Here is a 27,341-nt window from a genome sequence, read left to right on the forward strand (position 1 = left end):
ATGGGAGTTTTGTTGACATTTGCACAGACTGGTGACTGGAACCGGCGGGAGGATGCGATCGGGGGGTTTTCGGCTCGTCCCGCGACTCTCATAAAATGAAACCGGACGCGGCGTTGGCGTTGGCGATTGCGGGTTCCATCATGGCGGGTAAGGAATGCCCAGGATCGGTCACATTCCAAAGTGAAAGGGCCGCTTGTCATGGAATCATAATTTCCAGGTTCGAAATTGTCAATGAGGTTAAAGATGGATGTTGTGGTTGATGCGGAGAAATGAGGGGAAGAGATGGGGAACAGAAGTGAGGGGGATTCACCACTGCTTAGATACAGTACAAACGGAAAGTAAGTTAAGTTACTGCACAAAAGGCCGCGAGTCTTTCCGCAGTCGACCTTTACCACCTCTCGGCAATCTTCACATCCGCTCCAGCATAGCTGCATATGGCGCAGCAACGGTGCCATCTACGTGTTACAATTTCTTCGATGTCGAACTTGCAGTTATTCAGTAGCGCAGACCATCATGAAGCGTACTCGAACTGGTCTTTAAGGGTCCTGTTCACCCGTACCTAGTCGAGGTACTAACCTCCAAGTTACACACATTGCAACCTACTATCTCCAGCAGGCTAGACTTCAGATACTAAAGAACAACTCTCAATCACAGCAATCATATTGCAGCAACACTAAGCTCAATTTTCAGAGGCAAGCCCCTAACACAATCAACAAAGCACAATCTCAATCAGTGACAATATTCGCTCATTCTCGTCTTCATTTCCAATGATCTCATCCCGTTGAATCCTAGGCGTTCGACGTCCCAAAGGACCTCCAACCACCCAAGCCGCATTCTCGCTTCACATCCCCAAGAGTCCCATTTAAACATACTCGACGGTGACGGAGCTGCTGGAGGTGGAGACAGAGGTGAGAACCTTGTTGTTCTGCTCGATGTCGATGAGCGTGGCGCCGGAGGGCCCAACGGTGGAGCCGCTCTTGGTGGCGTAGGCGCTGGAGAAGGTGACGGTGCCGAAGTCGGCGAAGGGAACGAGGGAGGAGTTCTCCTCGAAGTCCTCGACGATCCACTCGGCGTTGTACCTGTGAAAGGGAGTTAGTGATCACGGCTTTTGCACAGACAACAGGGTGGGGGGGGGGAAGGAAGAGAACATACTCGCAGAGATCGCCATCAACACCACCGCTGAAGGTGTGAGTGACGGTGGTGCCCTTGGTGACGTTCTCGACGGTGGCGGTACCGGCGGTCTTGCTGGTGGCGTCGACGGTGACCTTGACGACGTCGCCGGCGGAGAAGCTGATGCCGCTGAAGTCGTAGGCGTAGTCGGGGTACCACTCGTACCAGGCGTCGTAGCTGACGGTGCTGCCCTCGATACAGAAGTCGAGACCGGTCTGCAGGATGGCGGTGCCGCAGGTGTCACCGTCGATACCGACCCAGGCGGAGGCACAGTACTGCTCGCGGCTGGAGGCGCCAGAGGGGAGGGAGGGGGTGGGAATGGTGAACTCGGCGGTGACGGCCGTGTAGCCGGTACCGATGAGCACGGCGCCGGCCCAGTTGGACGAGTACTCGACGTTCTTGGAGCCGGTCAGGTTGATCGCCTCGCTGGTGCCAGGCTTGAGAGGGCGGTTGCTCTTACGGCTGCCGGCACGCTTGGCAGCGGCGCGCTTCTCGGTGAGAGGAGCAGCAATGGCGGCGGTGGCCAGAAGGCCAGCGGTCAAGAGAGCAGAGGTCTTCATTTTGTTGGATGGTTGGGGATGATGAGATTGAGAGAAGAGCGGAAGTCAGCGAGATTGGGCTTTGAAGACGGAGGATGCTTGCTGATGGAAAAGGCATGAGCTTGAGGGGATTTCAGGCCATCTTTATATCTTTCTCTTGTCCTCTGGCCGCGTATCATGTGGTCTAGCCAAGAGACCTGCAGACAGGACTCCGACGTATCTCGCTGCAAAGCAATTTGGAGGTGATAAGACCATACAGGCTGAAAGGACGCACACGTTCCTATCACAGGGCAAGCACTAAGATTGAAGCAGATAGTGGCTGACGAGCCAAGACGCTTGAAGCAACGGGTTAATGAGGGCTCAATCACTCCTCCCGCTTGGCCTATGCTTGGTGGTGGTGGCAGACATTGGCATCCTCGGCGAAAGCTTCAGTCGACTCAACATTAGGGATTAGACAGTCCGTTGCTCTCAGGGACCAAATAGATCAGCAATTCAAGCTCATGATGTGCGAACACGATCGTCCTACTACTGTGTAGAAGCTCGGAGGGTGAATCTGAAGAGGAGATCAAATGCTTCAGAGGACCCCCATCTCCTGACTATCAGTTGAGTTACTCCGCTTTTCCCCTACCAGGCCGCCTATTAGCCTGAGTGCGCTAGTCTGCATCAGGAAATTCGATGCTCTGATCAGTCTTTACATCTGCACCCTCGGCCTCATGATAAGGAAGGGTCTGCCCATTGCTCTCGGAGCTAATGCCTGCTTGCTTGATGACTGACCTGTTGGGGCAGGGTGTGCGCTGATTGATGGGGAATATCCACAAATACTACGGCGTAGTATCCCGTGCCCTCCTAGCAAGGCCTCTCGTCCCTCACGTACATACTATCTTTCCCTACGGCTGATAACCTTGACATTTAGGTTATGCACCCCTCGTTCTGCCCGCACCTGCAGAACCATATCCAGCCGCCGGTGCTCAGCGCGGGCCTCCGATGGAGGGCGCATGAAGACAATTCTCCCATTGGACTGGCGGCCCGTGTCTGACGTTGCCTCAGAAAATTCGCAGTCCTTGCAACTCTCCAGATAGCCCTTCTCCTATTGCTGTGAAGAATTTCAGAATCAGAGCTACGCAGTGAGTGAACGGCACTATAGCTAGCAGGCCGAAGTCGGGGGACTAACCCAGGGCAGGCCAAAACCCCGCGGCCGGACGACCGACGGGATCTCCGCCATCCTTGCCGCCCGCCCCGCTCTTCCCCTCTCCATTATCCACCTCTCCTCAGTCGGCCTCGCTGCTTGATTGTCCAACAATGGCTGTCGCCAAGAAACGATCTTCGTCACATCGCCGTCCTTATCAGCGCTGACCTCCGACGTTAATATAACTTAATTGCACCTGAGATTGGAGTCCTTCACGCCGGGCTGGTTGAGGATGGTGGCAGGTACTCACCTGCTTCGACGCAGATTGTTGGCGAGAGCATATCATCTGGACGCCTGTTCTTCAGAGTGCGCATAGCATTGTGGGCTCTTGATACGTTACAGAAAATGTATACACTTTGGCCTTACAATTATTTTGGGCGGCAAACAATCAGATACCACTCATCAATCCTGCCAGCTAGTAAAGCATTGCGTAAGTGGGCGACAACTGAAATTGGCCCCGATACTACTTCGCTTAGTCCAATCCCTGTTCACCTACGATCTAGTCGCGTTGGAGTTAACTCAGGTTCTGAATTGTTCGTCGCTAGGCGCTCTGTAGACGTCGCTTAATTTAGTGCCTGAATCCGATGACGTAGCTGGCGCATGGCTTGGGGATAGATGGTAGTTCCACACCTTTAGGGACGAGTCGGTCTTCATCAAAACAACAACCCTCCGCTCCGAGCAGGGCCAACTCAACTGCGGGTGGTATTGAGTAGTTCAATGGCCGGTCGAGACACGATGTCTACCCTCTCTAGCTGGCTCGATTACATTATGTCGAAAATATTTCGGATATTTTAGTCTTTACGCTCAGATCTTTACGCTTGATTGGGGAACCCACAAAACTCTCCTTTCATATAGACGCAGTTGAGCATCCTTGACTTTCTGTATCGTGTCTTCCCATCACTGAGTAAAGTTCTTAGCAAGGTTTTAACTTAGCTGTCCAAGGAGAGTAATAGGTATTCATTGGTCGCTAGAGGCGGAGGTTCCGCTAACCTGAACTCGCCTCGGAGATAGCCTTACACAACGGAGCCAGCCGTTAACTCATAAAATCGAGGAAAGACCGGACCCATGACACCCACTGTCATAGCCCTTCATTGCAAAACTTCCTTGGGGGCCAGTTTCGTCTTGCTTCTAGGTAAGCGTAGACCAAGCAGCAGATTCATGGCCTAACGGGACTCTCCCTCAGCAAAGCCGCGTTCCATTCTGGCGGAAAACAGCAAGTTAAAGTGAAATTTACCCTCGGCCTAGGAAGTATGCGATGTATCATTACATAGGCGAGTTGTTCTAGAACGTCCGCAGAATTCCGTACTCCCATGCCAGAAAAGGGTCTAGGGAGATCTGGAATCTTCCGTTCTCCACGCACTCCGTACGGTACTATGCAGGACCCGTATGGTGCAATATCTTGCAGTAAGCAGTCATACCTGATACATGATCCAACCGGACCATTTTGTATGAGCGGCCTTGCACACCTGGATTGGAGATATGGGCCCATAGCGACTTTTCAAGACCGCCTCCAGTTCACCTGTACCCCTTTCTCTATAGGTAAGATACAACGCTCTGCCGCGAGTACTCATCCTAAGTTACTCCAGTATGATAATACTGGCAGATTTCGTATCAACAACTCAGCTCCACGGTTTACTACATTCTGTGAGGTCCCCATGGAGTAACAACATTGCCCCCGATTCATTCAAATCTTCTGCATCTTGCGCGAAAACCACCTTCCCATATTGGAGATTACTGTCATTGGACTGTCTAGGTAGACGGCTAGAGTTTCTACACCTTGGAAAATAGCGACAAGGAGTGAATTTCTATGGGATTCGTTGTCTATGGTAGGTATTTACAGTCTTCTGCCTGGCCAGCTACACTTCGACTCCGTCAACGTTTATCGTCTCCACGAGAATTGTCAGTTAAACAAGCATATCCAGAGGGTCCCCCTAGAAAGAGACTTCTCGTACTTGGATGTACATTTTCAAGTTATAAGTTCAAGACAATAGCCCTCGATCACTACATGAAGTTTAAAGCAAGCTGTAAATTGGCTGGCCAAGCAGGAGGAACCTATGTGGTGATCACGTGACACGTGGTTGAGTTGACCATGGTCCACCTCGACTGCTACAGGCAGTCCAGTTTTCGAGTAGTGAATTGCTGACTGTATTGAGACTATCTTGATCTTATTCATTCTTTTGGTCGTGTAAGTTGTCAAACTCAGAAGCTACAGTCTCTACTCAGAGTGTGCTGTGAGCACTTCAGGGCCATCGGAAAATAAATATATGTGGACCATTCAAAATCATTATCTGACAATCGACTCCTATCACCGAACTTTAGGACAACAAAAGTACCCGAAGTTTCATGAACGCAGCGATGGATGATAGGAATAATATCTTGAATTTTCGCTGTTTGGTCGGCTGGTTGAACCAGCTGAATTCTGAAGATGGGCACACACTTCAAGGTTGGTGAATACCCTTAAGTCACATGGCCTAACATTTAGAAACACCGACCAAAAATGGAACACGCAAAGACTCATAGAATAACGAATGCTTTTGATTCCAGTCCCTAGGCCATTTTGAAATGGAATAAAGAGTAGCCTGCGGGCAAAGCAGAGCGGGCGACGGAGGACCAACACACCCGAGTCGTACCGCTTGCTACCTGCCAGCCCCACCAGATTGAAGGAGAGACGTGTCTATTGAACCTCTATAATTCTACACAACACCCGAAACATGAGACGAGAATCCGCCCCGGAAACCACTTCCCCGAGCTTACTTCCCCTTTTTCCCCTCCAGATCCACGGGGAACTTCTCCCGAATCGTCTTGCCATACCGGTTGAACAGAATCGGCACCGGCACAAACGCCAGCGCAATGAACCCGAGCAACGAATTGCCCCATCCCAGCCCGAGGGCATCGAACATGGCCGGGCCCGCGAGGGGCAGGAGGGCGCCGACGAGCGACCGCGTGGCCGTGAGGGCCGCGTTGGCCGACGCCGCGTACGCCGGGTAGCAGTCGATGACGTAGGTCTGGATGGGCATGTAGATGCCCATCATGCCGATCCCGAAGGGGGCCATGCCGATGATCGGCACGATCCAGTGCACTTTGTACTTGGCGGACCAGCCGTACCAGAAGAAGCTGATGGGCAGGATACAGCTGAAGAAGATCATGGTCACTAGCCGCATTTCGGGCTCGAACTTGCCCCCGTTGCGCGCGGTCAGCTTGGCGACGATGCGGTCGCTCGAGAAGGCGATCAAGGCGAGTCCCGTCATGAAGCCGATGCCGATCCCCAGGTAGGCGAGTCCGGAGATGCCCGTCGACCAGCCATAGTCCTCCTGGAAGACGGAGGAGATGGTCGTGAAGAAGAGGTAAAGTAGGCCGTAGACAAAGGCCATGTAGACGGATAGTAGTAGGACGATGGGGGACTTGAAGAGGAGAAGGAAGGGGCGGCTGAGGCCGAGCTTCAGGGCCTCGCTGAGACGGGGCCCGCCTTGGTTGGTGGTGGTTTTGTCGTACGCGCTGCGCAGGTCGCTGCGGTTGAGTTCCTTGGCGAGCTTTTCGGTCTTCCACCGGATCAGGACAGGGGCGTAGGTCTCCCGGTTAAGAACTTCGATACCTGCGGCGATGCACCCGCCGGCGATGAGGAGAATCCAGAACACCCAGCGCCAGCCGATGGTCTCGCCGATGAAGCCGCCGGCGATGGGCCCGGCGACGGGACCGATCAGTGGGCCGAGGGCCCAGATGGAAGTGGCCATGCCGCGTTGTTCGGTGGGGAAAAGGTCGGCGATAACACCGGCGCCGAGCGTGAGACTGCCGACACCGCCCATGCCGGCAAGAAGGCGGAAGACAATCAGAGCGGAGATGTTGGGTGCGAGGGCGCAGCCGATCTGCCATACCACGAAGAACCAGTTGGCGCAGCTGAGCACGATCCGACGACCGTAGATCTCACTGAGAGGGGCGAGGAAAAGGGGTCCAATCTAGCGCAAGGTATTCATTAGATTAGCTATGAAGGATATGTCACCGGGTAAAACATACCGTATACCCCAGCAAGAAGATAGTAACACTAAATGACAGGAGGTACTCGTTGGACACCCCAAAGTCTTTGCCCACGTAGCCCACGGCCGGAGAGAACATACTCGATGCGAGGGGTGAGATAAAGGTGATGGAGCTGATCAGGGCGAGCAAGCCCCATTTGCGCCCACTGGCGAAATTCTGTGGATTGTGAGGATCATCCTGCCCATCCCATCCCACAATGCCTCGACTGAGGTCGGTTTCGGGAAACAGTGGACGTGTTGGTGTAGCGGTAGCCGGGGCAGTTGTATCTTCTGTTAGGGTGGGTTGGTCGTTGGACGTGCCCGAGTATGCAGATTTCTCCGAGAAGCGCCGTTGGCTTTCCACGTCCTCCATTGTCTGCCTAGTGAGTTTCCGCCAATCGGAGAATTAGTCGTGCTAAATATTAGAGTCTAGAAAGAGGACGATCGCTGTGGGAGATGAAGAAAAGGTTAACGAGCGGATAAAGTGAGGTGATGTAGACGAGACTACAACGGTATTAAATATATATTAGAAAGAGAAATTTTGGCGGGTACAAAATAAAGACTGCAAAACGCAAGGTAAGAGCGATGCTTGAAGATTATAAATGGGGCTGTTGATGATGGGATTGGGGCTAAAGTGTGCTGGCAGCATAAAGGTATGCATAAACCAGGATGCTGTCGGCGGTTTCGGCTGCATATTGACCTTGTGCATAGGCACAAGTTATTGTGCTGAAGGTCACAGCGGACACTCTTGAAGGGTGATTGGTTTGACTGGGCGAAGGATTGCAGAATCGAAGCAAGCCAGCAGCAGAGCGGGGATAGGCGTTAAGCGTCAAGGTTCTTGAGCGGATGAATTCTGATTTGAGGGCAATCCCGGGGAGGAAGCGCTGATTCAGTGCTAGGATTGTGGCCCATGGTCTGGGCAGCTTCAACTTGGAACTTATGATTGAACCCGGGCCACACTGAGTCAGTGGCCCACTTTCGGCATCTGATTTGACCAATCCGATTTGTCGCGCTGCTCTTGTGTTGTGGCCTAGCCACCGAACGTTTCTCGTGTTGCTGAAGCTGATCTCTTCCCGGCATGGAAGCAAGATGCATTAGGAGCTGGAAAATATCCAACCAACCCTGCAAAGCGTTTGGTTATGCTTGCTGACAATGATGACAGAAATCGGCACGATATCCGACTGCACGTGGATGGAGCCGGCTGTCGCACCATCCCCTTGCTTAGAAATTACACATGTGCTAACTTACATGGTTCTCAAGATGAGTTTCTCAATGATTGCACGATGGTTCAAAATAGACACTTCTTCACGTGAAACTCTTACCACCGACTTGTGTTTTTACAACAACCGGCTTGTGTTGGAGGCATCGAGTGTTGACTCAGCGGGCAGCCTTGATCATCCCCGCTCCGCTCTCACCACGCCCCAACCCCTGTTAGCAGGCGTCACAAGACAGCCACCCCACTTTACCTGGCACAAAGAGCCTTCCCGACATTCTTCAACCATGCAACTGCAACCTGGGACTTTGTTCTGTTTACCTATGCAGTATGCAGCCGCATTCATGGCTACCCCTCACCGCACTACTTCCGTCCTCAAATCGGCCGGCCAAACCGGTGAATCCACTCCGTTACCCCGCGTCCCCACATTATACCCAAGCGCCACGGCCGCCCCCTCGAACTGCGCGACGGGCTTTATTACCCTGAAACTCGCGTCAATCGCACCTGAGTGACGAGTCTCAAAGAACTCCGAGCGGAACAGTGTCTGTGCATTGTGCTGGTGCAGCAGCTTCATCATCTCCGGCAGTAGGTAAGGCATGGCGTGGTAGTGGCGGAAGACGGGCGAGCCGTGGCGTGTCCACAGCTCGGACCAGACCTCCTGGTCGTAGGTGCCGCACGAGCGGACCAGCCATTGCGAGTAGTAGTTGAGAGAGACCTGTACACGATACAGCTGATTAGCTGGAGCTCATCCAATGGGAAAGTGCGGGGGAAGAGCCCTACATCAATGCCATAGCTGCCTCCGTGGTCTGCTCTTCTCACCAGTGCTTCAAGGATGGCGGCCACTCCCGCAACGCCAGTACTGTATGGCATCCAGAGCGGTCAGCTGAATATAGCTACTAGGTAGAACTCAAGGACGACCGAGCGAACTCACCAATAATCCGAGTTAGGGAAGACTGGAGTTACAGGTTCATCCAAGCCCATCGCCTGCCCAAAGCTCATCGATACACCACAACACTATTGCAAGATTGCAAGTTAGCCGAGGGATAGAAAGAAGTATTGGGTAGGTGTACCCACCGCATCACTAATCTGCTGCCACCCACTCCGGTGGCTCCAAGGCCCATGCCACCCATAACAATTCTCGCGCACATGTAGGATCCCATACGATCGATCTTTCACCAAATCGAAAACTTCCCGCCGACTGAACCCCAGACGATCCATCACGCCGGGCCGATACCCGTCTACGACGACGTCCGCCTCGCGGATCAACTGCCGCAGTCGCTCGCGGTCGGCTTCCTCCTTCAGGTGGAGCGAGCAGTTCCATTTCCCCCAGTTGAGGTCGGGGTGCAGCACAGACATATCGGTGATCTGAGGCGAGGTGACCCGCATGACGCTCGCGCCAAGCTCGGCCAACCCCCGGGTGATGGAAGGGGCGGCAATCACTCGAGTCAGATCTACAACCTTGAGGCCGGCGAGCGGTCGCTTGGGTGATGAGGGCAGGCTGGGCTGCTCAGGCCACCAGGACGGGGGCTGGGTGGCGTGCACATCCTTCTCGATCTCATATAACCCTACGTGGCTGTTCTGGCGACCGTGCTCCGTGGCGAAATACTCGTCCGAGGTCCATGCGATCGTGCCGGCCTGACGGGTCTGTTCGTTCATTAGGTGGTCCAGCGTGGCGGAGTCGTACTGGGAGACTGCTCCTTGGATGCGCTCGACGGCTGACTGGTAAGTATCTTCTGCGGGTCCCTCGAGGGAGAGGCCCAGCGCTGTCAGGGTTGGCTCGGGGTTCATGCTGCCTGCATGCTGTGTCAATTTGATGACTCTTCGTGCTTATTGCAAGGGGCTTTAGAGGACCACTACCTACCATGCACATGGTAGAATCGACCATCCTTGGTCTTGTAGATATTGGTCGCGAGACGCCGATGATCGCCATCGGTCGCGCGATGTTTGTCCTGCTCGGGAAACAGCTGAGCCATGCTGGAGCCGAAGAGGTTGATTGGTTTTGGCTTGCCGTCAGAATCGACTATCTGTGCAAGTAGCGGACTCATGAAATACAGCGACGCATGGTCTCTACGACACCACACATTGTCAGCTAGATGCAGAGCCTGCGTTTCAGCTAGGTGTGAACTCACGTGTCGATGGTGACTCTGACCGGGTCAACCTGATACTTTCGAATTACCAAGTAATTGACCATGGTCGCTTCGAATGCCTTCAGCGCGGAGATACTCTCTGCAAATCTCCAATTGATGGGGATGCTGGGCTGTGCGGAGCCCTCGAACTGCACATATCCACCTAGCTTCGGCAGCTCTGGGGGAAGATGGCTGAAAAGTGGATTGTTCAGGATGCCAGTCTCGAAGACCTGCTTCGATTCCTGGGGGACCGAGTAGGTGGATGCTGATGGCATTTTGCCTGTTGGGGTTTTCGGTTAAAGCAAGTATATCGGTCGGCAATCGGAAAATCGAAAACAACACTGGGGGGGTCGACGCGGGTTATGAAGGGGAACCTCACGCTTATCATGCTTGACCTCCACATGAGCCCATTCTACAAGACAACAACATCACCCTTGTCCCAACCCCACTTTTCACATCAACCTGCTTGGTTGCACAGCATACGATGGTTGCGTGGTGGGTGCAGCGGCCTGGCGGTCAGTCTCCGGCTGCTGGACAGAGCAACTGATCGGCAGTGTGACCCACTGCGGTTGTGATGGGGTTGCGTGGATAATTTTGAGCTTATGCAGGCTTAGCGAGACATTATTTTTTAACAAGGCACTGTATCACTTCTCGTGAAAGGAGGTCATAATAAGGTTGGTGGCAACCGTCTGTATGGCAGGTCGCGATCTTGGCTCCAGCTCTATCCACACTACTTCAAAACCGCGCAGAAGCGGACGAAAGCCCGGTTAAAGTATACGCAAGGTAAAATCTCTGAGATTAATAAAGGTGAAAGATGTAATGGATAATATTTTTCTTCACAGCAAAACAGTCTAAAATCAATGAAATGCCTCTTCAAGATAGAAAAGGGATGTTCCATCCGGGGATATCCGATCAACCCCCTAGAGCTCGACCTTCTCAGAAGCCTTGCGCTCTTCCCAGCGGTTGAGGATATCCTGAATACTCAAATCAATCGTCAGCTCAGCCTCATCCTCGCCACTATTCACATTAATTGACAACTCGAACGTCCAGCCGCCGGGTGGCGTGAGCTGGACGAACCGCTCCCGAAAGTGCCGGGGCAGGACTTTCTGAAACTTTGCGCCATAGACCTTGATCTTGCGCAGAACAGCCACCACATCCGGAGAAAGGAAAACCTCCTCGAGGAGGTAGTACTCAATCTTCTGCAACATGTCTGCGGGCGTGGTGGTGTCTTCCTCCTCACCGAGGTGCATCACATGGCCGACCACCTGCTCCAGCTTGGGCAGGAGGGCGCGAATGTCCGGCACGAGGCCATCGACGGCGCGCTGGAGGAGACCGTGAGCTCGAGATCGTTCAGGTCCTCCACCGTGGCCTCCTCCAGGAACTCCTCAACCAGAATCGCGGCGAGCAGCTTGCCGAACATGAGATCGCAGACTTCCTCAATCTCCGCGAGATGGTCCTCCGCGCGGCCGGGAAGGAGCGCCAAGAGCTCCAGGACAACGTCGTTCATCAGACGCTCGAGGTTCGTCACGAGGTCGGCGCCGAGAGCGTACGCCTCCGGCTCGGGCTTCAGCACCATGATGCTGCCTTGCTCGCGCAGGTATCCCTGCATGGCGTTGTCCAGCAGAATGGTGTCGAAAGCCGCGGAGTGCGGGTTCCACATGGCGTAGGCGTGATACGCCTCGAGCTCCGCACTGGGTTCAGTACGGTTGGGTATTCCCATTCCAATCACCGTGAGGGCGAAGAGAACGGGGTAGAGGAGCATGACAGTGATTCGAGACATTGTCGCAGGGTTAGACAAGGGTAGTAGGGCTTGGGTGGATAAGATGCACACCGTGACTAGTGTCCGTCGGGTCTGGTGATGGTAGACTTTGACCTTGACGAATGAGCCAGTGATGATCTTGGGAGTATAAAAGGATCGGCAACGGCTGTGGCTTTATACCTGTTGACATTGGCATTTTTTGTTTCATGAAAGATCGACAACCACCACTTTGGCGTAGAATCTCGGGAACACTCCAACGAGGAGTCTTTAAGAATGCCAGGTCTCAGGCGAGTCTTTCAACATCCTTGGCTGTATAGGTTCGACTTTCTTGCAAGAGCTGTTAAGCTTACAACAAAAGGTTTTTCTAATTTGTGCAAGCTTTTAATTTAAGCTATGTCTGTGCTTGATTATGCTTTCTTTGTTCAAAGAAGCACGCTCATAGCCCTAGCAGTAATAGTCCATACATACTTATTCACGGCCGTTTTACTCACACTGCTCTTTCTCCGTCATATCATTCATTGTCATAAAGCCCTATTGTGAATCTAGAAGAAAGAGTATGAGGTCACTAGGAAGGTTTAATACCTCAAGTGCTTCTTACATAGGTATAGAACGCTTATAATTTACATAATGAAAGACATACTATCAAGCTGTAAAGTTGTGATCTGAACGTTTCTTGCAATATTATGTTATGGCTTGGTTCAGTAACGTGAGCCAAAACAAAATGACTTGGGGAAGTATGTCACGCTGTGAGGTATGAAATCAACCCCGGACCTAACTTGTAGGCTGTCGGCCGAATGCATAGCCCAAATTAGATGGAACCCTCATGACTATGAGTTATAACATAAAATACTCTAGTCTCGCAGTCTGAAAGGACGTAACCCTAATCGCAACGGTTGGCTCCTCTAACAGCAGCCCAGGGCTTCAGCAAAGCGATTTGAGATATCAAGAGCAAGTCGTGATCTATCACTGTATGAAAACGTTTCAACCAGCAGGTAGTTACCAGGTACAGGATCAGAAGGAATCCTTAGTCTTCTGTTCTCTGCCATTTTCTCCGGTCTAAAGGGCACAGACAGCTTTCTATGACTGGGGGAACCAGGGAGAAAAGCCTTAGTAGATAAAAAGTTCTTGTTCCCTTTCTCAACTTTTTTATTCTTCTTTCTCGTCTTCTTCTTTCTCTTCATCATCTTCTTTCCACGTCGGCAATCTTGCCAGCAACAATCTACGAGAGCGAAGTTGCCGACACCTATCAGCCCTCTCCAGCTCTCTCCGGGTCTCTCCAGCTCTCTCCAGCTCTCTCCAGTCCTTTCCTGTCTTCTCCGGTCCTCTCCATTTTTTTCCAGTCCTCTCCAGTCCCCTACAACTGGAACATTGCCAAGACCTTCCATCCACCAAGGCTGCGGCTTTCGACGTTGACAAATCAACATTTAATACCGGGAACAAGCATTGTGATCCACAGCCACAGGTAAGAAAATGCTCGCGAGAGTTCAGCAAGACTATTCCCATGCACCTCGAGCGCCCCCCCCCCCCCCAAGATTCAAACTTGGTGCTGGGCTACTTACATTTGCTGACTCATGAGACATTCAGAGACAAACCCAAGACTTTACTCAACCGTCTCAACCGTGAATACCTCAATCAAAATGTCAAACCCAACCCCAACCCCAACCCCAGGTCCGTCCCCCACCCAAAGCTTAGAGTCCCGACTCTAAACCCCAATCAACAAACTAACCACCCCCCGAGCCCACACCACCACCACCCCATCTCCACCCCCAATCCAGCCCTGCACCTGGACCGGCCTCTCAACCCACAGCGCCGACTGGGCCTGCGCCATCAAACACAACCAGAGATACCTCGCCGGCGCCCTAGGCCTCCCCACCACCGCCGACCTCTGGGACCTCATCCACACCGACACCCACCTCGCGCCCGTCCTCCGCGATTTTATTGCCGCGAGAGGCACCTGTTCCGGCGCCGGCGGGTCCCTCCGCCCCGACCAGAAGCAGACCTGTTTTCACACGCTCATGAAGATCGTGGGCGACCCGACCCAGCACGTGCATTTTATTCGTCCCGACACCCCGCCAACCTGGGCGAGCTGCACGACCCGTAAGAAGTTCACTGCCTATGCGCTGCTGTGGTGGGCGATGGCGGTGATGCGCGCGAAGCCGCTGCTGTCTCCCGGCACGGATCTGACACCGGGCGCGGCGCGGGTCGATGCGTTTGAGGTTTTCGTGGCGGCGAGGCTGCTGAATTACGTTTATCATCTTCAGGCTCATGGCGGTGGATTGGAGAGGCAGGCGAGGCCGAAGAAGGTGGTTCTGGCGGTTGATCCGGTGAGGAGTGGCTGAGGGTCTATTGGAGGGGAGGTGGGTTGGGTTGTTGGGTTCTTTGGTGAGGCGATCGGAGGACTGGGAGTAGCCATGGAGAGTAAGTGAGATGACGATGGAGAGTGAGAAGGAATAAGTAAACAGGAAGAATGGCTTTGAGTGTACTTGACAAAATTCGTGCTTTGTGATCTAGATTGAAGAAATGGTAAATGAGATGCGATTCTCTGTTGAGAGTTCTTTGGGCCAGCACAAGATTTGCTCCTCAGTCGGGTTGACGCATCTGACGATTGGCAAATTTGTGGGCACGCTTGCCCTGGAAACTCAGATGTTCTGGCTGAGTTACAGTGTAAATAACGAGATCAGAGCCCAAACCCCGACATGTCTAAGGCAAATTAAGTGGTTTGGAAGAACATTGTGAATTTATTAGGAAGAAATCTGAGGAGTCAGACAACACATTCAAAAGGAAAAGCAATTATATTCTGCTCCTGTCAAATTTTCGCCGGGGGGGAAAGAACTCGATTCACTGACTTGGGGCTAGTCCCAACATCAGTTTATATAATTTACGCATTGATTATTGTCATTTTGGAGACCCTGACTATTGGTCTGCTGCCACTTGAATCCAAAAGAAGACTTTAACGATACTCCCGGACGCAGACAACACCTGGAGTCTATGGGACTGTCATTTTACGCTATCATGGCATATTTGGCGAAGGGTGATTGAAATTCTGGCCGAGAGACGGTAGTCCAGACTCTGGTGTAGTGGTTGGGTTCTGCGATGCCTGAACCTCAGATCGAGGAATGTGCTGTTGCTGTTGCTGTTGCTGCCACTGTTGCAAAGTATAATTGTCGGCAATGCTGTTGTTTCTGGATAGGCTAATTTGCGGTTGCACTGTCAGTTGTGGATTTGATAGTTTTTGTTGTTGTTGTTGCAGCAAGTGTTGTAAGGTATAATTGTCTTTCAGGCCATTATTGCTTGGCATATTCAGTTGAGCAGGGAGTGTCAGTTGTGGGCTAGGTTCTTGCAATTGCAGAATGGAGGGCTGACCCAGGGGAACAACGGGAGGGCCCTGAATGCCGGTCTGGAGATTGCGGGGGTCGCCTGGATAAGGCTGCCCACCGCCGCTCAAACTCCCCATTTGCGGTTGGTTCGAGTGGCCAAACGGCGAAGGGGTGGACTGTATGCCTCCCGGCGCGTATACAGGCTGCAACCCAGCAGTCGATTGCTGAGGAGGCTGCAGGTTGAGCACCCCCGATCCATCATAAACATAGTCGTCTCGTCGTACCATCGAGCCTCGATTGCGTTCCGCGTCGTCTTGCCTATTCTGTGTCGTCCAGATATATCTGCTGAAGTTATCGGAGACCGTGAAGACATTGACAAAATAATTTCTCCGGAGCTCGATCTGGGCCCCCTTCTCCGTGTGAAATGCGGCCAGCGCGAGGGCACTCTGGAAGGCATTGCGGATCTGCCGGCCGTCCAGACAGGGCCCGATCCCGGGCGGGCTTGCGCGTAGAAGATTTCATTCGCGAGGCTGGTCAACTCCCCTTTGTCAGCAACGACCCCGGCCTCGTTCGCCACATCGATGTGACTGGACCAGATTTCGTAGGTTTGCGGCCAATTCAGCGGCGGGTAATACAGTGACATGTGGATCCGGGACTTGAAGGCTTCATCGAAGACTCCGACTCGGTTGGTGGTGAGGAATAAGATGCCCTCGTAGTACTCCAGGGTGCGGAGGAAAACTGATCACTCGGATGGTCACTCAATTAGCGGGCACGTACTTGACCAGGATTACCAGTTCAATCTTACCAGACACCAGCGCATTTCTCTCCACGTCATATGCCCGGCGTTGAGCCAGGAACACATCCGCTTCATCCAGGAGCATGATGCAGCCCCAGTCCTGGGCGAGACGAAAGACTTCCTTGAGCTTCTCCTCCACTTCGCCTGCAGTAAGTCCAAGATCACCACATGTTACAGGGAGTAGAGGTCTGCCATTACTTATTGCCGCGCACTCTGATTCGGAATTGTCAGGGCTTGGACCTATAACAGACTCAGGAATCTTGAGGACATACCAGCTGTCGACGTTTTCCCGACGCCCGGGACCCCATGTAAGAGGATCGTTACTCCATTCCCTGCCCCCAGCTTTTAGCGACGACACTGAAAGGACAGGTAGAGGGGTAAGGAACAGATGGCATACCTTTGTTTCTCAACAAGTCAAAATGCACACCTCCAGATTTCTGTTTGGCAAAGTGCGAGTGGATCAAGGACTGCACTAGATCCTTGTGGCCATCTGGGAGGCGCAATTTCAACCAAGGGTTGTCTTTCTTTGGTCTCTCCTGCAAGCGCTCAGCACCATTAGGTCCACGCCCGATCCGAAGACAAGCTGTTTGGACGGCGAACCCCATATGAATTAGCGAAAGAGCACCATGCAATCGGGGCCAGTCTCTACCAAGTACGTACCCCATCGTCTGGTCGACAGCACGAAGGCAAAAACCCGGTCGGGCAGAATCATCAGATCATCACCAGTTGGCCCGCCTCCAGTCTTGACCCAGGAGTCCCACATGCGGTTCTGGGCGTCCATAAAGTCATCCGTAAATCGCTTATCCCAGGTCCCATCCTTCTCGATCCAGAGTGCTGTTCCTGTCTCAGACGTTGAGGTTTCCCCAAAGGCATGATCCACCGTCACGGGGCGCCACCAGGGGATTTCCCCCAAGGCACGGGTGAAGTCCACAATCACATCGCTGTCGATCTGTTCCGAGTAGCAGGAGGCGCTCCGGGGGATTTTGTCGACTAAGTCGGTCAGTTTGCGACCAGAGGGGTCCAAATAGTGACATCTGCCACTGTAATTCAGATGCAAAACTTTCTGGGTGCAGTCGACGAATTGCTTTCCCCGGGCCATGAGGTGCGCTCGGTCGGCGAATCCCTCCCGCTCCGCTACCGGGAGCGGGAGCACGGGGAGCGACTTGGCGGCCTGAACGCCATCAAAACCACTAATTTCGAACTGACGGAAGACAGGAATAAATCGAACCCCGTCGAAGTCCAGATAGAAGCAGTCTAATACCAGGGGAGTCCAGCTACCAATGCTTTTTTCGTCGTTGAACTGCTCGGAGGTTTCCAGGATTCGACGGCCGCCGGTCCGTTGCACCACCTTCCAAATCTTCTGGGGAGGGCTGCTACCTTTGATGTAGACCAGAGAACCTTGAGCAAAGACGAACCAGAGATCAACAAAGCGTACCATGTCTGGAGCAGCGGCCAGGTGCGTTTGTGCTGGACGAAGGGTATCATCCATGAACTGCACCAAGCAGCGACAATCCATGATTAGAGCCGTCAGCTCAAGGACCCCGAGCTCTGATATATTATGTTTCGTGTAAGCCATGTCTACCACTGGAGAATCATGAAGAGCCTGTATATACTCCTCTTCGGATGAGTCCTGTAGTTCTTTCCGAATCGTTTCGAACTCCGCCACCTTAGACCGAATTGGCTTGTCAAGATAGAGTAGCAGTTTGAATGGTCGGAGAATTGACAGGGGGCTCTGACCATTGTAGGGCAACTCCCCGCTGCAGAACTGATAATCAAGAAAGCTCTTAAGCCGATGGCAATTGAGGCGAATTCGTTCAGGCATGGTGTTCAGCGGCAAACAGTCTGTGGCTTCTCCGGCGAGGATGGGTAATTCCATATCCGATGCTAAAGAGGCACCAAGTTGCTGAATATCGCCAGCCGTTGGCTCATTGTACGGAACCTCAACGGCAAAGCGCTTCGGGGGCGGAGTCCTAAACAGGGCCACTTCGGCCCAAGGCAGATGACGGATCTGTGCCATAGAGATCTCCATTTCCGCGGTGTCTTCCTCCTCGTCTTTATTTGACTCGTTCTCCTCCTCCCCCTCATCCTGTTCCTCGCCCCTATCGTTCTCGTTCTCCTTTCGCGGCCCATCGAGTAGCGCGGCCAGCGACTTGTTCATTTGCCGCAGCATCTGCATCTCCTCAAAGAGACTGTGAGAGATGTCTCGTAAGGCATCTTGCCAGTCAAAGCTATGGGCCTCCACAACTTTCTGAGTCCGGCTTTCCAGCTCCTCAAACTGCGAGAGCGAGCGTTTGCTGGTTTCAAACCACTCCTCCACTGTTGCCCGTGGAATTGCATCAGGCGGGGTTTGATCGGTCTCTGACGATTGATCCTCGTGTCCGAGTTGGAGGGTAAGGTCAACCTCCGTGGTAGTCAATGTGGTCGTCATGATTCCAGGTGTACCTCAGGGGTCAAAAAACAGCGTAAAAGATGGGCAACCGAGTTGGAGAGAAGCCAAGGATCTGTCTCCATCAATGGCAGGCAGCTTTATAGTTCAGTGCCTAGTCCAGAACCAGAAGCTCGCTCAATATTCCAAGCTACTATAGGGATGCTCAGCTGTGCTCAGCTGCTGCATATACGACACTGTCAAATGAAGCGATTGGCGGTCGACTAACATATGCAGTGTGCCGGTGTGACCGGACGTGCTGACGTGCTGACGTGCAGATTCATGCTGAGATATGGGAAATGGTTCGTCCGCTCGGACCTTCTCCCGCATACGTGGGAGCAAACAATGTTTAGGCAGATATGCATGCGTACGGTGCCGGCGAACTCCGGCGAACCAGGTGGCATGCGAGTCTTTTCCGCGGGGTTGACGAGGAGCGCCCATCTCACTTGGACCCCACCTCCGCAAACCAAGACGGGCTCTCATCTGAAGCGGACAGCGGCGGTCGACAATCTCAGCTCGCTCAACCACAACATGCGTTTATGAAACATTTTCGACGTATCTTTCCATACCATGGAACCCGCAACAAGAACCGTCACGCCCTGGATCCAACACAATGCGCCCAAGATCGACCCAGCTTGGGCGTTTGCCGAAGCACAACGGCTGAGGAAGCAAAAGATCCCGGATCCCCCGGCTCGGTGAGTCGTTCGTCAAGCTGAGTTGGAGTGAATGTGTAGCTGAAGGCATGATCCGCGTCCACGTCCAGTGTCGCAAATCGGAAGGAGCGATTCAAGAGCACCATGCGGGCATACTTCAAAACGACGGGAGACAATCAGGCCCAATACATCTTCGAACACACCCATACATGGGAAGAGGTCCGGAGCGAGGCACAGAAAGCGCTGGACCTACGCTACCGGCAGAATGGGAAGAGGAACTTCTTCCGCAAATCGATTCGACTCGTTGGGGACGTGGCTTCCCGGCTAGAGTTCCTGACGCAGCTAATCCCCAGCGGTGATTATATGGGAGTTCTCTGCGGAGGGCTCAAACTCATCTACAATGTGCGTCCGGCTTCTGCTGTGTGTCTGTCGCATTTGAGCCTGGATTTCCCGCACAATTGTCCCCCTTGCTCTCTCGCGATATTGATCTTTCTTCTATCCAGGCAGCGAATCGCATGAGTGCCGTTCGCGACCTCATTCTCGGGTCGTTGGATAGTCTATCGCAGCCGATTGAGGATGCCTCACCCTACCTCTATACCTACGCTTGGAGCGAGACGCTTCTGGAAAAGGCGCAGGACCTCTATATGAGCGTCCTAGACGCGGTCGAGGATCTCACGCAATGGATGGCCAAGACTAGAGGAGGTAAGAGATGCGTTCTTGCCATTCTGACGGCGTGTCTCACTCCCGCGCAGTGGTGCGAGGTACCTGGGAGAGATCCAAGGCGTTCGTCCAGCAGGACGACTACGGGCAAGATCTCGAACATCAGATTGTCACTCGCGTGGGAGAAGCAGCGAATGCATTTGAGAAAGCTGTCAAAATCTGCTTGAACACCGAGGTCCATGATATGGGACAGAACGTGGTGCGTTTAGGCAAAGGACAGGACGAAATGATAGACGGGATGAGAGACGTAAAGCGGATAGCCGCAGGCTCGTGGGAGAGAGTTGAGGCAATTCTGCTGGAGAGGTGGAAGCAATTACAACCGAGTGAGTCCAGCATGTGCTCCATTTCTCAGAAGAATTGGCCTCCTTGGTGCTTACTACTGATTTTTTTGTCTAGTGGTTGATGACTACAACGCCGCGAAGGCTGCTAGGGCCGCGCGGGTGTCCATCACCATCGAGCAGCTCCTCACTGCGCTGCACTTCGCGAATCCATTTTCCGAGGTCGATATCGTGGATTGCACGGTCAACATTGTAGCCACTGAGCGAACCACATTACTTCTCTCCGGTAGACTCTTGGACGATGATGCCCAAGACCAGGTAGCGGGTGTGCTGCAGGATGCCCGGTTTCGCAGCTGGCTTCAGGACATGCGTTCCGAGGTCCTGGTTGTGTCACGCATGGAGGAGGACATCTTGGAAGAGGGACCCGTCTCGCCACTGACCTATCTCTGCTCCGTGATGATCAAGACTCTTGCCCCCGCCGAGCGCGTGGTGCCGATGGTATTCTTCTGTCGCCAGAACTGCGATTCTCAAGATAGCTTCGCCGGTGCTGCAGGAATGCTACGGTCGCTCATCGCCCAGGTGATCCTCAACCTCTACGAGACTCACAGACTCGATCTCACGTTCCTAGTTGAGGAGCATCTCCATACAATCGCGACGCAGGATGTGTCCACCCTGTGCCATCTTTTCGCCGAGGTAGTCAAGAGGGCCCCCGCCGGGATCGTTGTTTGCATGATCGACGGGGTGGACTTTCTGAGCAATCAGCTTAATCTGTACTGGGTGGATGGGGTGATGCGGTTTCTGAATAGCCTTCTGGGGGTCGTGGCGGGCAGCCGGTCGGATCTTGTATTTAAGATCCTGGTGACCAGCCATCGAGGAGCCAGTCTAGCGTCGCAATGGTTCCCTTATCGAGTGGAGCTGCCCATGCTTAGTAGCGAGACAATGTGCGGTCTCGGGCATGCGACTGGAGAGATGCAGTCAATCTTCTAGCAGTGTTGCCACTGCCCCTGTAAGAGCAATTTTAGTCGCAACACGGTGGCGGATCACACGATGATAAAAGAGAGCCTTCAGATAGCTTCTGAGATATCCATGCAGCAGCGAGACAAGTTTCAACATGAATCATAAGCTTTCTATTTCTTTGTTACCACTTTCGGAAGTGCGGACCCATGCCTACCAATCTCTAATTCACGTACCAGCAGCCGCACGAGCATGAGTCAGAAGACAGGTAACTTAGCGAAAGTCGACTAGGTCTGAGATAAGCAATAACATCCTTTCTTATAGACCCGTTGTCTGATAAGCATTGGTAAGCATGCGGCTCCCGACCGGTACACGCTAAGGATCATAGGCTTGGGGCCGATGTCAATAAAGCCCGGTATATCCGAACTGTCCAGTGCAAGGCAAATATTACTACATGAGTGACAATAATCATTCACATAAGATCACTACACCTCTAGCTCGTCTAGCACGCTATGCTTATTGTGGACGATCCATTATTCGCCCAGCCCCTTAATCACCGTAATGTCAATTGAAGGGCGCTAGTGCGCGGACGTCAGTCGAAGGGCGCGCGTCTCCGCTCTACTTAAACCCGTTGATCGCCGTGCAGCACGATACGCCTCATCTTTATCTTCATTTCCTTTGATTTGATTTTCTTTTTCTCCTATTCCACATCAGATTTGTCCACCATCGATCCAGAACAACTCCGCCGACACTCCCCCCTCCCTCTCCTCCAATCAAGCCCCGCCCCAACCCCAAGATGGCCCACTTCCACTTCCGCCTCGCAACCGCGGCCGATGCCCCGCGCCTGCGCGACTTAATCGAATCCGCCTTCCGCGCCGCCGACACCCGCGCCGACTGGACCGGCGACCTATCCCTGGGGGCGCGCTTCCACGTCCAACTGGACGACATGCTCGCGCGCATCGCCAACCCGGACGGCGCCTTCCTCGTCGCCACCACCACCACCACCACCACCACCACTGAACCCCAAGACGGGGTCCAAAAAGACGAGGCGGAGGAGGTAGTCGCCTGCGTCAATATCTTCAAGAAACAGCTCCCCGATCGGGACGCCGTCGCCCGCCTAGCGCTTTTGGCCGTCGATCACCGCTATCAGCAGGGCGGGCTCGGGCGGCGCGTCATGGTTGAGGCGGAGAAACTCTGCCGGGAGATGTGGAGAGTAAGGAGGGCCGGGCTGAATGCGCTGGATACACGCGTCGCGTTGATCCGGTGGTATGAGCGCTGTGGGTATGTAAGGACTGGGGAGGTGACGGCTATTTCGCTTCCGCCGGATGAGTTGAGGCTTGTGGAGTTTGAGAAGGAGTTGGCGGTGGGGGTGGTATGAGGTGGTTGTTCGATAATGGATTTAAATATGTTGGGCTATTGAGCGGATTGATCAGTGTGGGCGTGTGGTGTGTGGTGGGCTGATGGAGGTTGTGTGCTGCGATTATGGGGGGTTTTGGAAGGGATCAGTCTGTCGGAGAGAGTGTGTGTTTGGTGGTTCATTTAGACTTGGTGTGTTTAGGGGGTTGCTCGTGGAGGGCAGCACTGGGAGTGGTTGATATTTCAGTGTCGAGATGAACATCTGCACTTGTCACGCATATTCGATAATCAGAGGGCCTGTGACACCATGTAGAAGTGGTGATGACTATGATAATTACGACTACGAGTGGACTTCATGCCGTTTAGGCGGGTCGTTAAGTTCTTAAAGTCGATGGCTTTCTCAATCATCATTGGGGGCTACACAGACCAATAAATACTATGGACATCATAAGATATTCGGAAGTACCAAAAGATGATAGCATTCTTCGTTAATTGAAGGCTAAGTCTTACTGAGTACAGCAGAGCTTGGGTCAGTCTAACTGGTGCGGTGAAGGATTCTCTCATCTAGGCATAAGCGATACACCAGTGACTGGAAGTAGACCCAAAGATTCGACAAAAACTTGAAAACATTACTACCGAGGTTCACAAATCGACAAGAAATCTCTGCGAAGCTCCGCAGGTCAGATCCCAGCACGCAACACAAAACCGAATAACAAAAGACAATCTCGTATACACATGAACCAGAAACTACAGTTTATCAAATACTTCAATAGCAGCTAGGGCGGTCGACGTCGCACTCGCCGGGTTCTGCCCTGTCACCAGCCGCCCGTCCACCACGTGGAAATCATCCCAGATGCCCGCGGATCGTTCATCTGTTCAACCCAGAAAATCAGCTTCTCAATCGGAATCGTAGGAACACGAATGAAAGGAACTTACACTTCGCCCCTAACCGCTGCGCCAGCTCCTCCACCATCTCCGCTCCGAGCCCGCGCAAGTCCGCCATGACCCCCATCGTCTCCTCGGCTTCAGTCGTGAACCCCGTGATTTTCCGCCCCTGGATGATCGGGGTACCTGTCGCCCGGTCGCGCAGGTCCGCAAAGATAGCGGGCCCGTGGCAGACGGAGGCCACCACGCCGCCGGCCGCCCACACCTGCTCGGCGATCTGCTGCAGCGCGCGAGCGGTGGGGTAGTCGATCAGCGCGGCGTGGCCCGCGGAGGCGTAGAATAGCCCATACTCGGCCGCTGAGTCGGCGAGGATCTCGGCGGCGGGCCGCATGTGGTCGAGCTTCTGTCGGAACTCGCTGTCCACGTCGTTCCAGATGGCCAGGTCCTCGCCGTGCAGGAAGTCGGGTTGCTGCGAGAGCCAGTCCGCCGTGTAGCTGCCGGTCTCCGAGGCCAGATCGACCTCAAATCCGGCCGCCACGAGGGCGCGGTAGGGGTGCAGGGCCTCACTAATGAAGAGGCCGGTGCGCTCCTTGCCGTTAAATAGAGTGGCGGTGGCGGAGGTTACTGCAATTAGGGCTTTGCGGGCAGGCATGTTTCCGATGGAGTAAAATTGTGAAGGGGAGGAAAAGAAAGATGTGTTCTGTCTGAAAGGTGCTGGATATTGTTGCTTTGTGCTTCTGTTCCTTGTTTATTTTTATTTTTATTTTTTTTGCAATCGGGGAAATCTTCCAAGCTATTTATGCTTGCTCTCGTTGAATACGAGGAGACGCGGTCAAGGCGTGGGACATCCGGAGTTGCGGAGCTGAGGAGTTGCGGAGTCCAGCGGCGGCCCGGAGATTGCATGTTATCGATAAGGATTCGCGTTGCATCTCCCCGCAACTCCGTCACCCAATTAATTAGTACTGATGCTCATTCACGTGATGATGCGAGCGCGCTTCACTGACAGACACACCATCAATCCGCGTCAGCATCTCACCCCTCATCAATCCTGCTACCACACCGATCCTTGGGAGTCGATGAGCACGTTCCAGACTTACCACCAGTCATGAGTGCTCCAATCACCAGGCTGCCCAATACCCATCGTCCTCGAAAGAGCCAGCAGAACCAGCAGCAGCAACAGCAGATCCTCCAACGGCGCAAACGGGCGCAGGTCGCCCGAGCGTGCGGCAATTGCCGTGTCCGCCGGATCCGATGCGACAACCAAGTCCCATGCTCCAACTGTGCCCTAAGCCGGACGGCCTGCAGCAACAGCAGTGCACCCGTCGCGCTCACCCTGTCCCAGGCCAACCAGGAGATCGCCTTGCTTAAACAGAAAGTCCAACAGCTTGAAGCCGAGCTCGAAGGCTGCACTTGCAGGAATCGAGACAACCTTGGACCCGACTTAACCTTGCGCAAGCCGCCAATCGAGATCCAAGTTGAGCGACCGGGGAGTGAAACCCACCAAAATGCCACCCCGCATCCTTCCTGGGGAGGGATCCATTTTCGACCGGCACGCTCATCCAACAGTCTGTGGCTGGGCCCGTCTTCGCTGTACTCGTACATCCAGCGGATCAGTGGCTTTCTGAGCCTGCAGTTGGACCAGGAGCAGCCCGCGCATCAGCTGCTCCCGATCTCCGCCAGCGACAACAAGCTTCTCGACCGACCCACCACCGACCCGACGAAGAGCCTGAACCCGCTGCCGAACACCACGGCCTCTGTCTATCTGACTCCCCTGCAGGAAGACTTTTTCATCAACTACTTCTGGCAGACCTACCACGTTTCCCTCTTCCCCATCATAAACGAAGCGCACTTCAAGCAACACTACGCCAGTCTATGGACGGCAGGCGGGAAGGAACGGGGACCGTCGGCGCTCGTGGATATCGTGGTGGCGATGTGCATGCAGTACCACATTTCCACGCTGCCGGCGGATTCGCAGAGCGGGCTGTTGGACGGCCAGGACGCCCTCGTGGCCGGCCGATGGCACTATTGGCGAGGCCAGACGCTGCTGGCCTACGAGCTCGAGAGCCCCTCGATCGCCACGTTGCAATGCCACCTGCTCTGCGCCGTCTACCTCTGCGGGGGCTCGTTCCACAACATGATGGACAGCACGGTGAGTCTCGCCGTGCGCACCGCGTACATCCTAGGTCTGCACGTGGACCCGCCGGAGAGTCTGCCGGAACCCGACCGCGAGCTGCGGCGGCGGCTGTGGTGGGTGGTCCATCTAATGGACACCCGAGCGGGGATGAAACTCGGGCGCCCGTTCATGCTCCCCGACCGCGCCCGCCAGGCCATGCCCCAGCTCCCCAGCGACTCCCTCGCGACCGCTGCCGCGTCCGGCTCAGCCTTCGTACCGATCGGCGAGGACGCGACCTGGTTGAGCTTCAACCGGTACCAGACCACGCTGTACATCACCATCCGCAACGCCTACAATGCGCTGTTCACCGCCGATCTCCATCTGAATGAAGATCAGACCATCTGGGATGATGCGGACGCGCTGGAGACCGGCGCCCGGATCCTAGCGCAACATGCCCCGCGCGTGACCGAGTGGGCGGAAAGCGTCCCGCGCGCCCTCCGGCTGCAACGCGAGGGTACGGGATCGGACCGAGCCTTCACGACCAGCGGCACGCGGCTGCTGCTCGAGCCGTTCACCCCACCGTGGCTGCAGCGGCAGCGCGTGCTGCTCGAGCTCACCTACCACCACCAATGCGCCAACCTATACCGGCCCGCCATCTCCTTCCAGTGCCGCCCGCCACCGGGCGGTCACGCCGAAGGGCTGGCCCAACGCTGCGCCGCGCACGCCATCGCCGTCTCCCAGATCCTCCGCCAGGTGGTGGAGGAGACCTCCCTTGTGAACGGGTGGCACGAGGCGTTCTACATGCAGTGGAGCGCCGGAATGACCCTGCTGGGGTTCCTGATGATCTACCACCACGGGCCAATGGCGCCCGACGCGCGGACCGCGATCGGGCAGGCGGTCGCCGTGTTCGAGCGCTTCCGCGCGGGATTCCCCGTGGCCGGCCACGCAAGCAGGATCCTGCAAGGCCTGCTGAGCCAGGTGGATCTCGTCGCTCGAGCGGGTGCGGAAGTCCGGCAGCGAGAAGAAGAAGAAGGGCGGGGCCTCGGGGACGGCGACCCGCGCCCGTCTGCCTCCGTCTTCGATGCTGCTTGGGACTTGCCGCAGGATCTCGATGCGGATTGGCTATACCTGGCTGGGGATCTGGATTTCTGGAATCAGATCGAACTGCTGTGGCCTAAGGCTTCGGATCAGTTGGACTTGACTACGTTCGAAGGGGGACCGTCTCCTGTTTGCCAGGGAGTATTAGAATAGTATCTCAGGCGTTTGCCGGGTGCATGCAACATGTCCTAGAAGCAGTGATTGATATAGAAATAGAAAAAAAAGAAGCAAAAACATACAACAGAAGGGATTCGCTGGTGGTCACCCACCCAACTACTAACCTCCCGGCGTGTGGCTTAAGTACGGCTGAGCGGACGGGAAGCCCTGTTTTCCACACCCTGTGGTCGTATGTACCGGCTACTTAAAGGGAATAAAATATATTCAATAATTGCCAGACGGAAAGGGCAAGGGACTCGCAGAATCACTCTTCTTCGAGGCAATCGGTCGGTCGTCGGCCCAGGGCTCCCCCTTTCCTATCCAACAGAAGTTTCCTTGAATGAAGTTTCCAAGCACATGATTCTATACAATCATTACTCTTAGCTCTAAGGTTAGAATAAATATATTCATATTTGATAAAGAAAGAATACGAGTTACTCGTATGGTCAAGGATTGGGGCGCCGGGGCGATCGCATCCCACATATCAACCTCAAAATCTGACCGCGGAGAAGGAAAAATCGATAAGAAATAATGCACGTCACGCGATGCAGATATTCGCAGTAGCAGCGAATTGACTGAAGATTGAT

At 54.0% G+C, this 27,341-nt stretch overlaps 10 protein-coding genes across 10 annotated transcripts; 4 read left to right on the forward strand and 6 right to left on the reverse strand.

Annotated features, from left to right (window-relative positions):
- Positions 1 to 862: 862 nt before the first annotated feature.
- Positions 863 to 1,730, reverse strand: BO72DRAFT_368823 (A4/G1 family peptidase; the record flags this gene model as incomplete). The annotated part of the gene is made up of 2 exons (XM_040940894.1): positions 863 to 1,079; positions 1,153 to 1,730. 2 exons carry the CDS (start codon positions 1,728 to 1,730, stop codon positions 863 to 865), a joined length of 795 nt encoding a protein of 264 aa, XP_040805517.1.
- Positions 1,731 to 5,163: 3,433 nt separating this feature from the next.
- BO72DRAFT_421052 (MFS transporter) lies at positions 5,164 to 7,684 on the reverse strand. Its single transcript, XM_040942750.1, has 2 exons — positions 6,907 to 7,684; positions 5,164 to 6,848 (listed from the first exon to the last, which is right to left on the reverse strand). Exons 1-2 carry the CDS (start codon positions 7,276 to 7,278, stop codon positions 5,646 to 5,648), a joined length of 1,575 nt encoding a protein of 524 aa, XP_040805518.1. The 5' UTR covers positions 7,279 to 7,684; the 3' UTR covers positions 5,164 to 5,645.
- Positions 7,685 to 8,473: 789 nt separating this feature from the next.
- BO72DRAFT_369076 (CoA-transferase family III) lies at positions 8,474 to 10,519 on the reverse strand (the record flags this gene model as incomplete). Its single annotated transcript, XM_040940903.1, has 6 exons — positions 8,474 to 8,833; positions 8,899 to 8,977; positions 9,050 to 9,132; positions 9,193 to 9,907; positions 9,976 to 10,185; positions 10,248 to 10,519. The coding sequence occupies 6 exons, from the start codon at positions 10,517 to 10,519 to the stop codon at positions 8,474 to 8,476; spliced, it is 1,719 nt and encodes a 572-aa protein (XP_040805519.1).
- Positions 10,520 to 11,164: 645 nt separating this feature from the next.
- On the reverse strand, positions 11,165 to 12,024 carry BO72DRAFT_455407 (uncharacterized protein; the record flags this gene model as incomplete). The annotated part of the gene is made up of 2 exons (XM_040946231.1): positions 11,165 to 11,566; positions 11,608 to 12,024. 2 exons carry the CDS (start codon positions 12,022 to 12,024, stop codon positions 11,165 to 11,167), a joined length of 819 nt encoding a protein of 272 aa, XP_040805520.1.
- Positions 12,025 to 13,226: 1,202 nt separating this feature from the next.
- Positions 13,227 to 14,342, forward strand: BO72DRAFT_516503 (uncharacterized protein; the record flags this gene model as incomplete). The annotated part of the gene is made up of 3 exons (XM_040949586.1): positions 13,227 to 13,465; positions 13,588 to 13,671; positions 13,741 to 14,342. Coding segments are annotated over 3 exons (687 nt in total), but the record flags the coding sequence as incomplete, so codon positions are not given.
- Positions 14,343 to 15,013: 671 nt separating this feature from the next.
- BO72DRAFT_474656 (ATPase) lies at positions 15,014 to 18,544 on the reverse strand (the record flags this gene model as incomplete). The annotated part of the gene is made up of 8 exons (XM_040947281.1): positions 15,014 to 15,730; positions 15,766 to 16,058; positions 16,126 to 16,329; positions 16,389 to 16,448; positions 16,514 to 16,699; positions 16,777 to 17,662; positions 17,699 to 18,019; positions 18,056 to 18,544. The coding sequence occupies 8 exons, from the start codon at positions 18,542 to 18,544 to the stop codon at positions 15,014 to 15,016; spliced, it is 3,156 nt and encodes a 1,051-aa protein (XP_040805522.1).
- A 463-nt stretch (positions 18,545 to 19,007) lies between these two features.
- Positions 19,008 to 21,285, forward strand: BO72DRAFT_524440 (uncharacterized protein). Its single transcript, XM_040949874.1, has 5 exons — positions 19,008 to 19,236; positions 19,305 to 19,596; positions 19,698 to 19,896; positions 19,947 to 20,237; positions 20,311 to 21,285. Exons 1-5 carry the CDS (start codon positions 19,112 to 19,114, stop codon positions 21,177 to 21,179), a joined length of 1,776 nt encoding a protein of 591 aa, XP_040805523.1. The 5' UTR covers positions 19,008 to 19,111; the 3' UTR covers positions 21,180 to 21,285.
- Positions 21,286 to 21,612: 327 nt separating this feature from the next.
- On the forward strand, positions 21,613 to 22,934 carry BO72DRAFT_444513 (GNAT family N-acetyltransferase). Its single transcript, XM_040943826.1, has one exon. The coding sequence runs from the start codon at positions 21,943 to 21,945 to the stop codon at positions 22,522 to 22,524; it is 582 nt and encodes a 193-aa protein (XP_040805524.1). The 5' UTR covers positions 21,613 to 21,942; the 3' UTR covers positions 22,525 to 22,934.
- A 96-nt stretch (positions 22,935 to 23,030) lies between these two features.
- On the reverse strand, positions 23,031 to 24,250 carry BO72DRAFT_474658 (class I glutamine amidotransferase-like protein). Its single transcript, XM_040947282.1, has 2 exons — positions 23,439 to 24,250; positions 23,031 to 23,374 (listed from the first exon to the last, which is right to left on the reverse strand). Exons 1-2 carry the CDS (start codon positions 24,037 to 24,039, stop codon positions 23,250 to 23,252), a joined length of 726 nt encoding a protein of 241 aa, XP_040805525.1. The 5' UTR covers positions 24,040 to 24,250; the 3' UTR covers positions 23,031 to 23,249.
- Positions 24,251 to 24,434: 184 nt separating this feature from the next.
- On the forward strand, positions 24,435 to 26,823 carry BO72DRAFT_444515 (Zn(II)2Cys6 transcription factor). The gene has a single exon (XM_040943827.1). It carries the CDS (start codon positions 24,493 to 24,495, stop codon positions 26,749 to 26,751), a length of 2,259 nt encoding a protein of 752 aa, XP_040805526.1. The 5' UTR covers positions 24,435 to 24,492; the 3' UTR covers positions 26,752 to 26,823.
- Positions 26,824 to 27,341: the final 518 nt, after the last annotated feature.

Source organism: Aspergillus fijiensis (genome assembly GCF_003184825.1).
Source record: "Aspergillus fijiensis CBS 313.89 unplaced genomic scaffold BO72scaffold_5, whole genome shotgun sequence".
Classification (NCBI taxonomy): domain Eukaryota; kingdom Fungi; phylum Ascomycota; class Eurotiomycetes; order Eurotiales; family Aspergillaceae; genus Aspergillus; species Aspergillus fijiensis.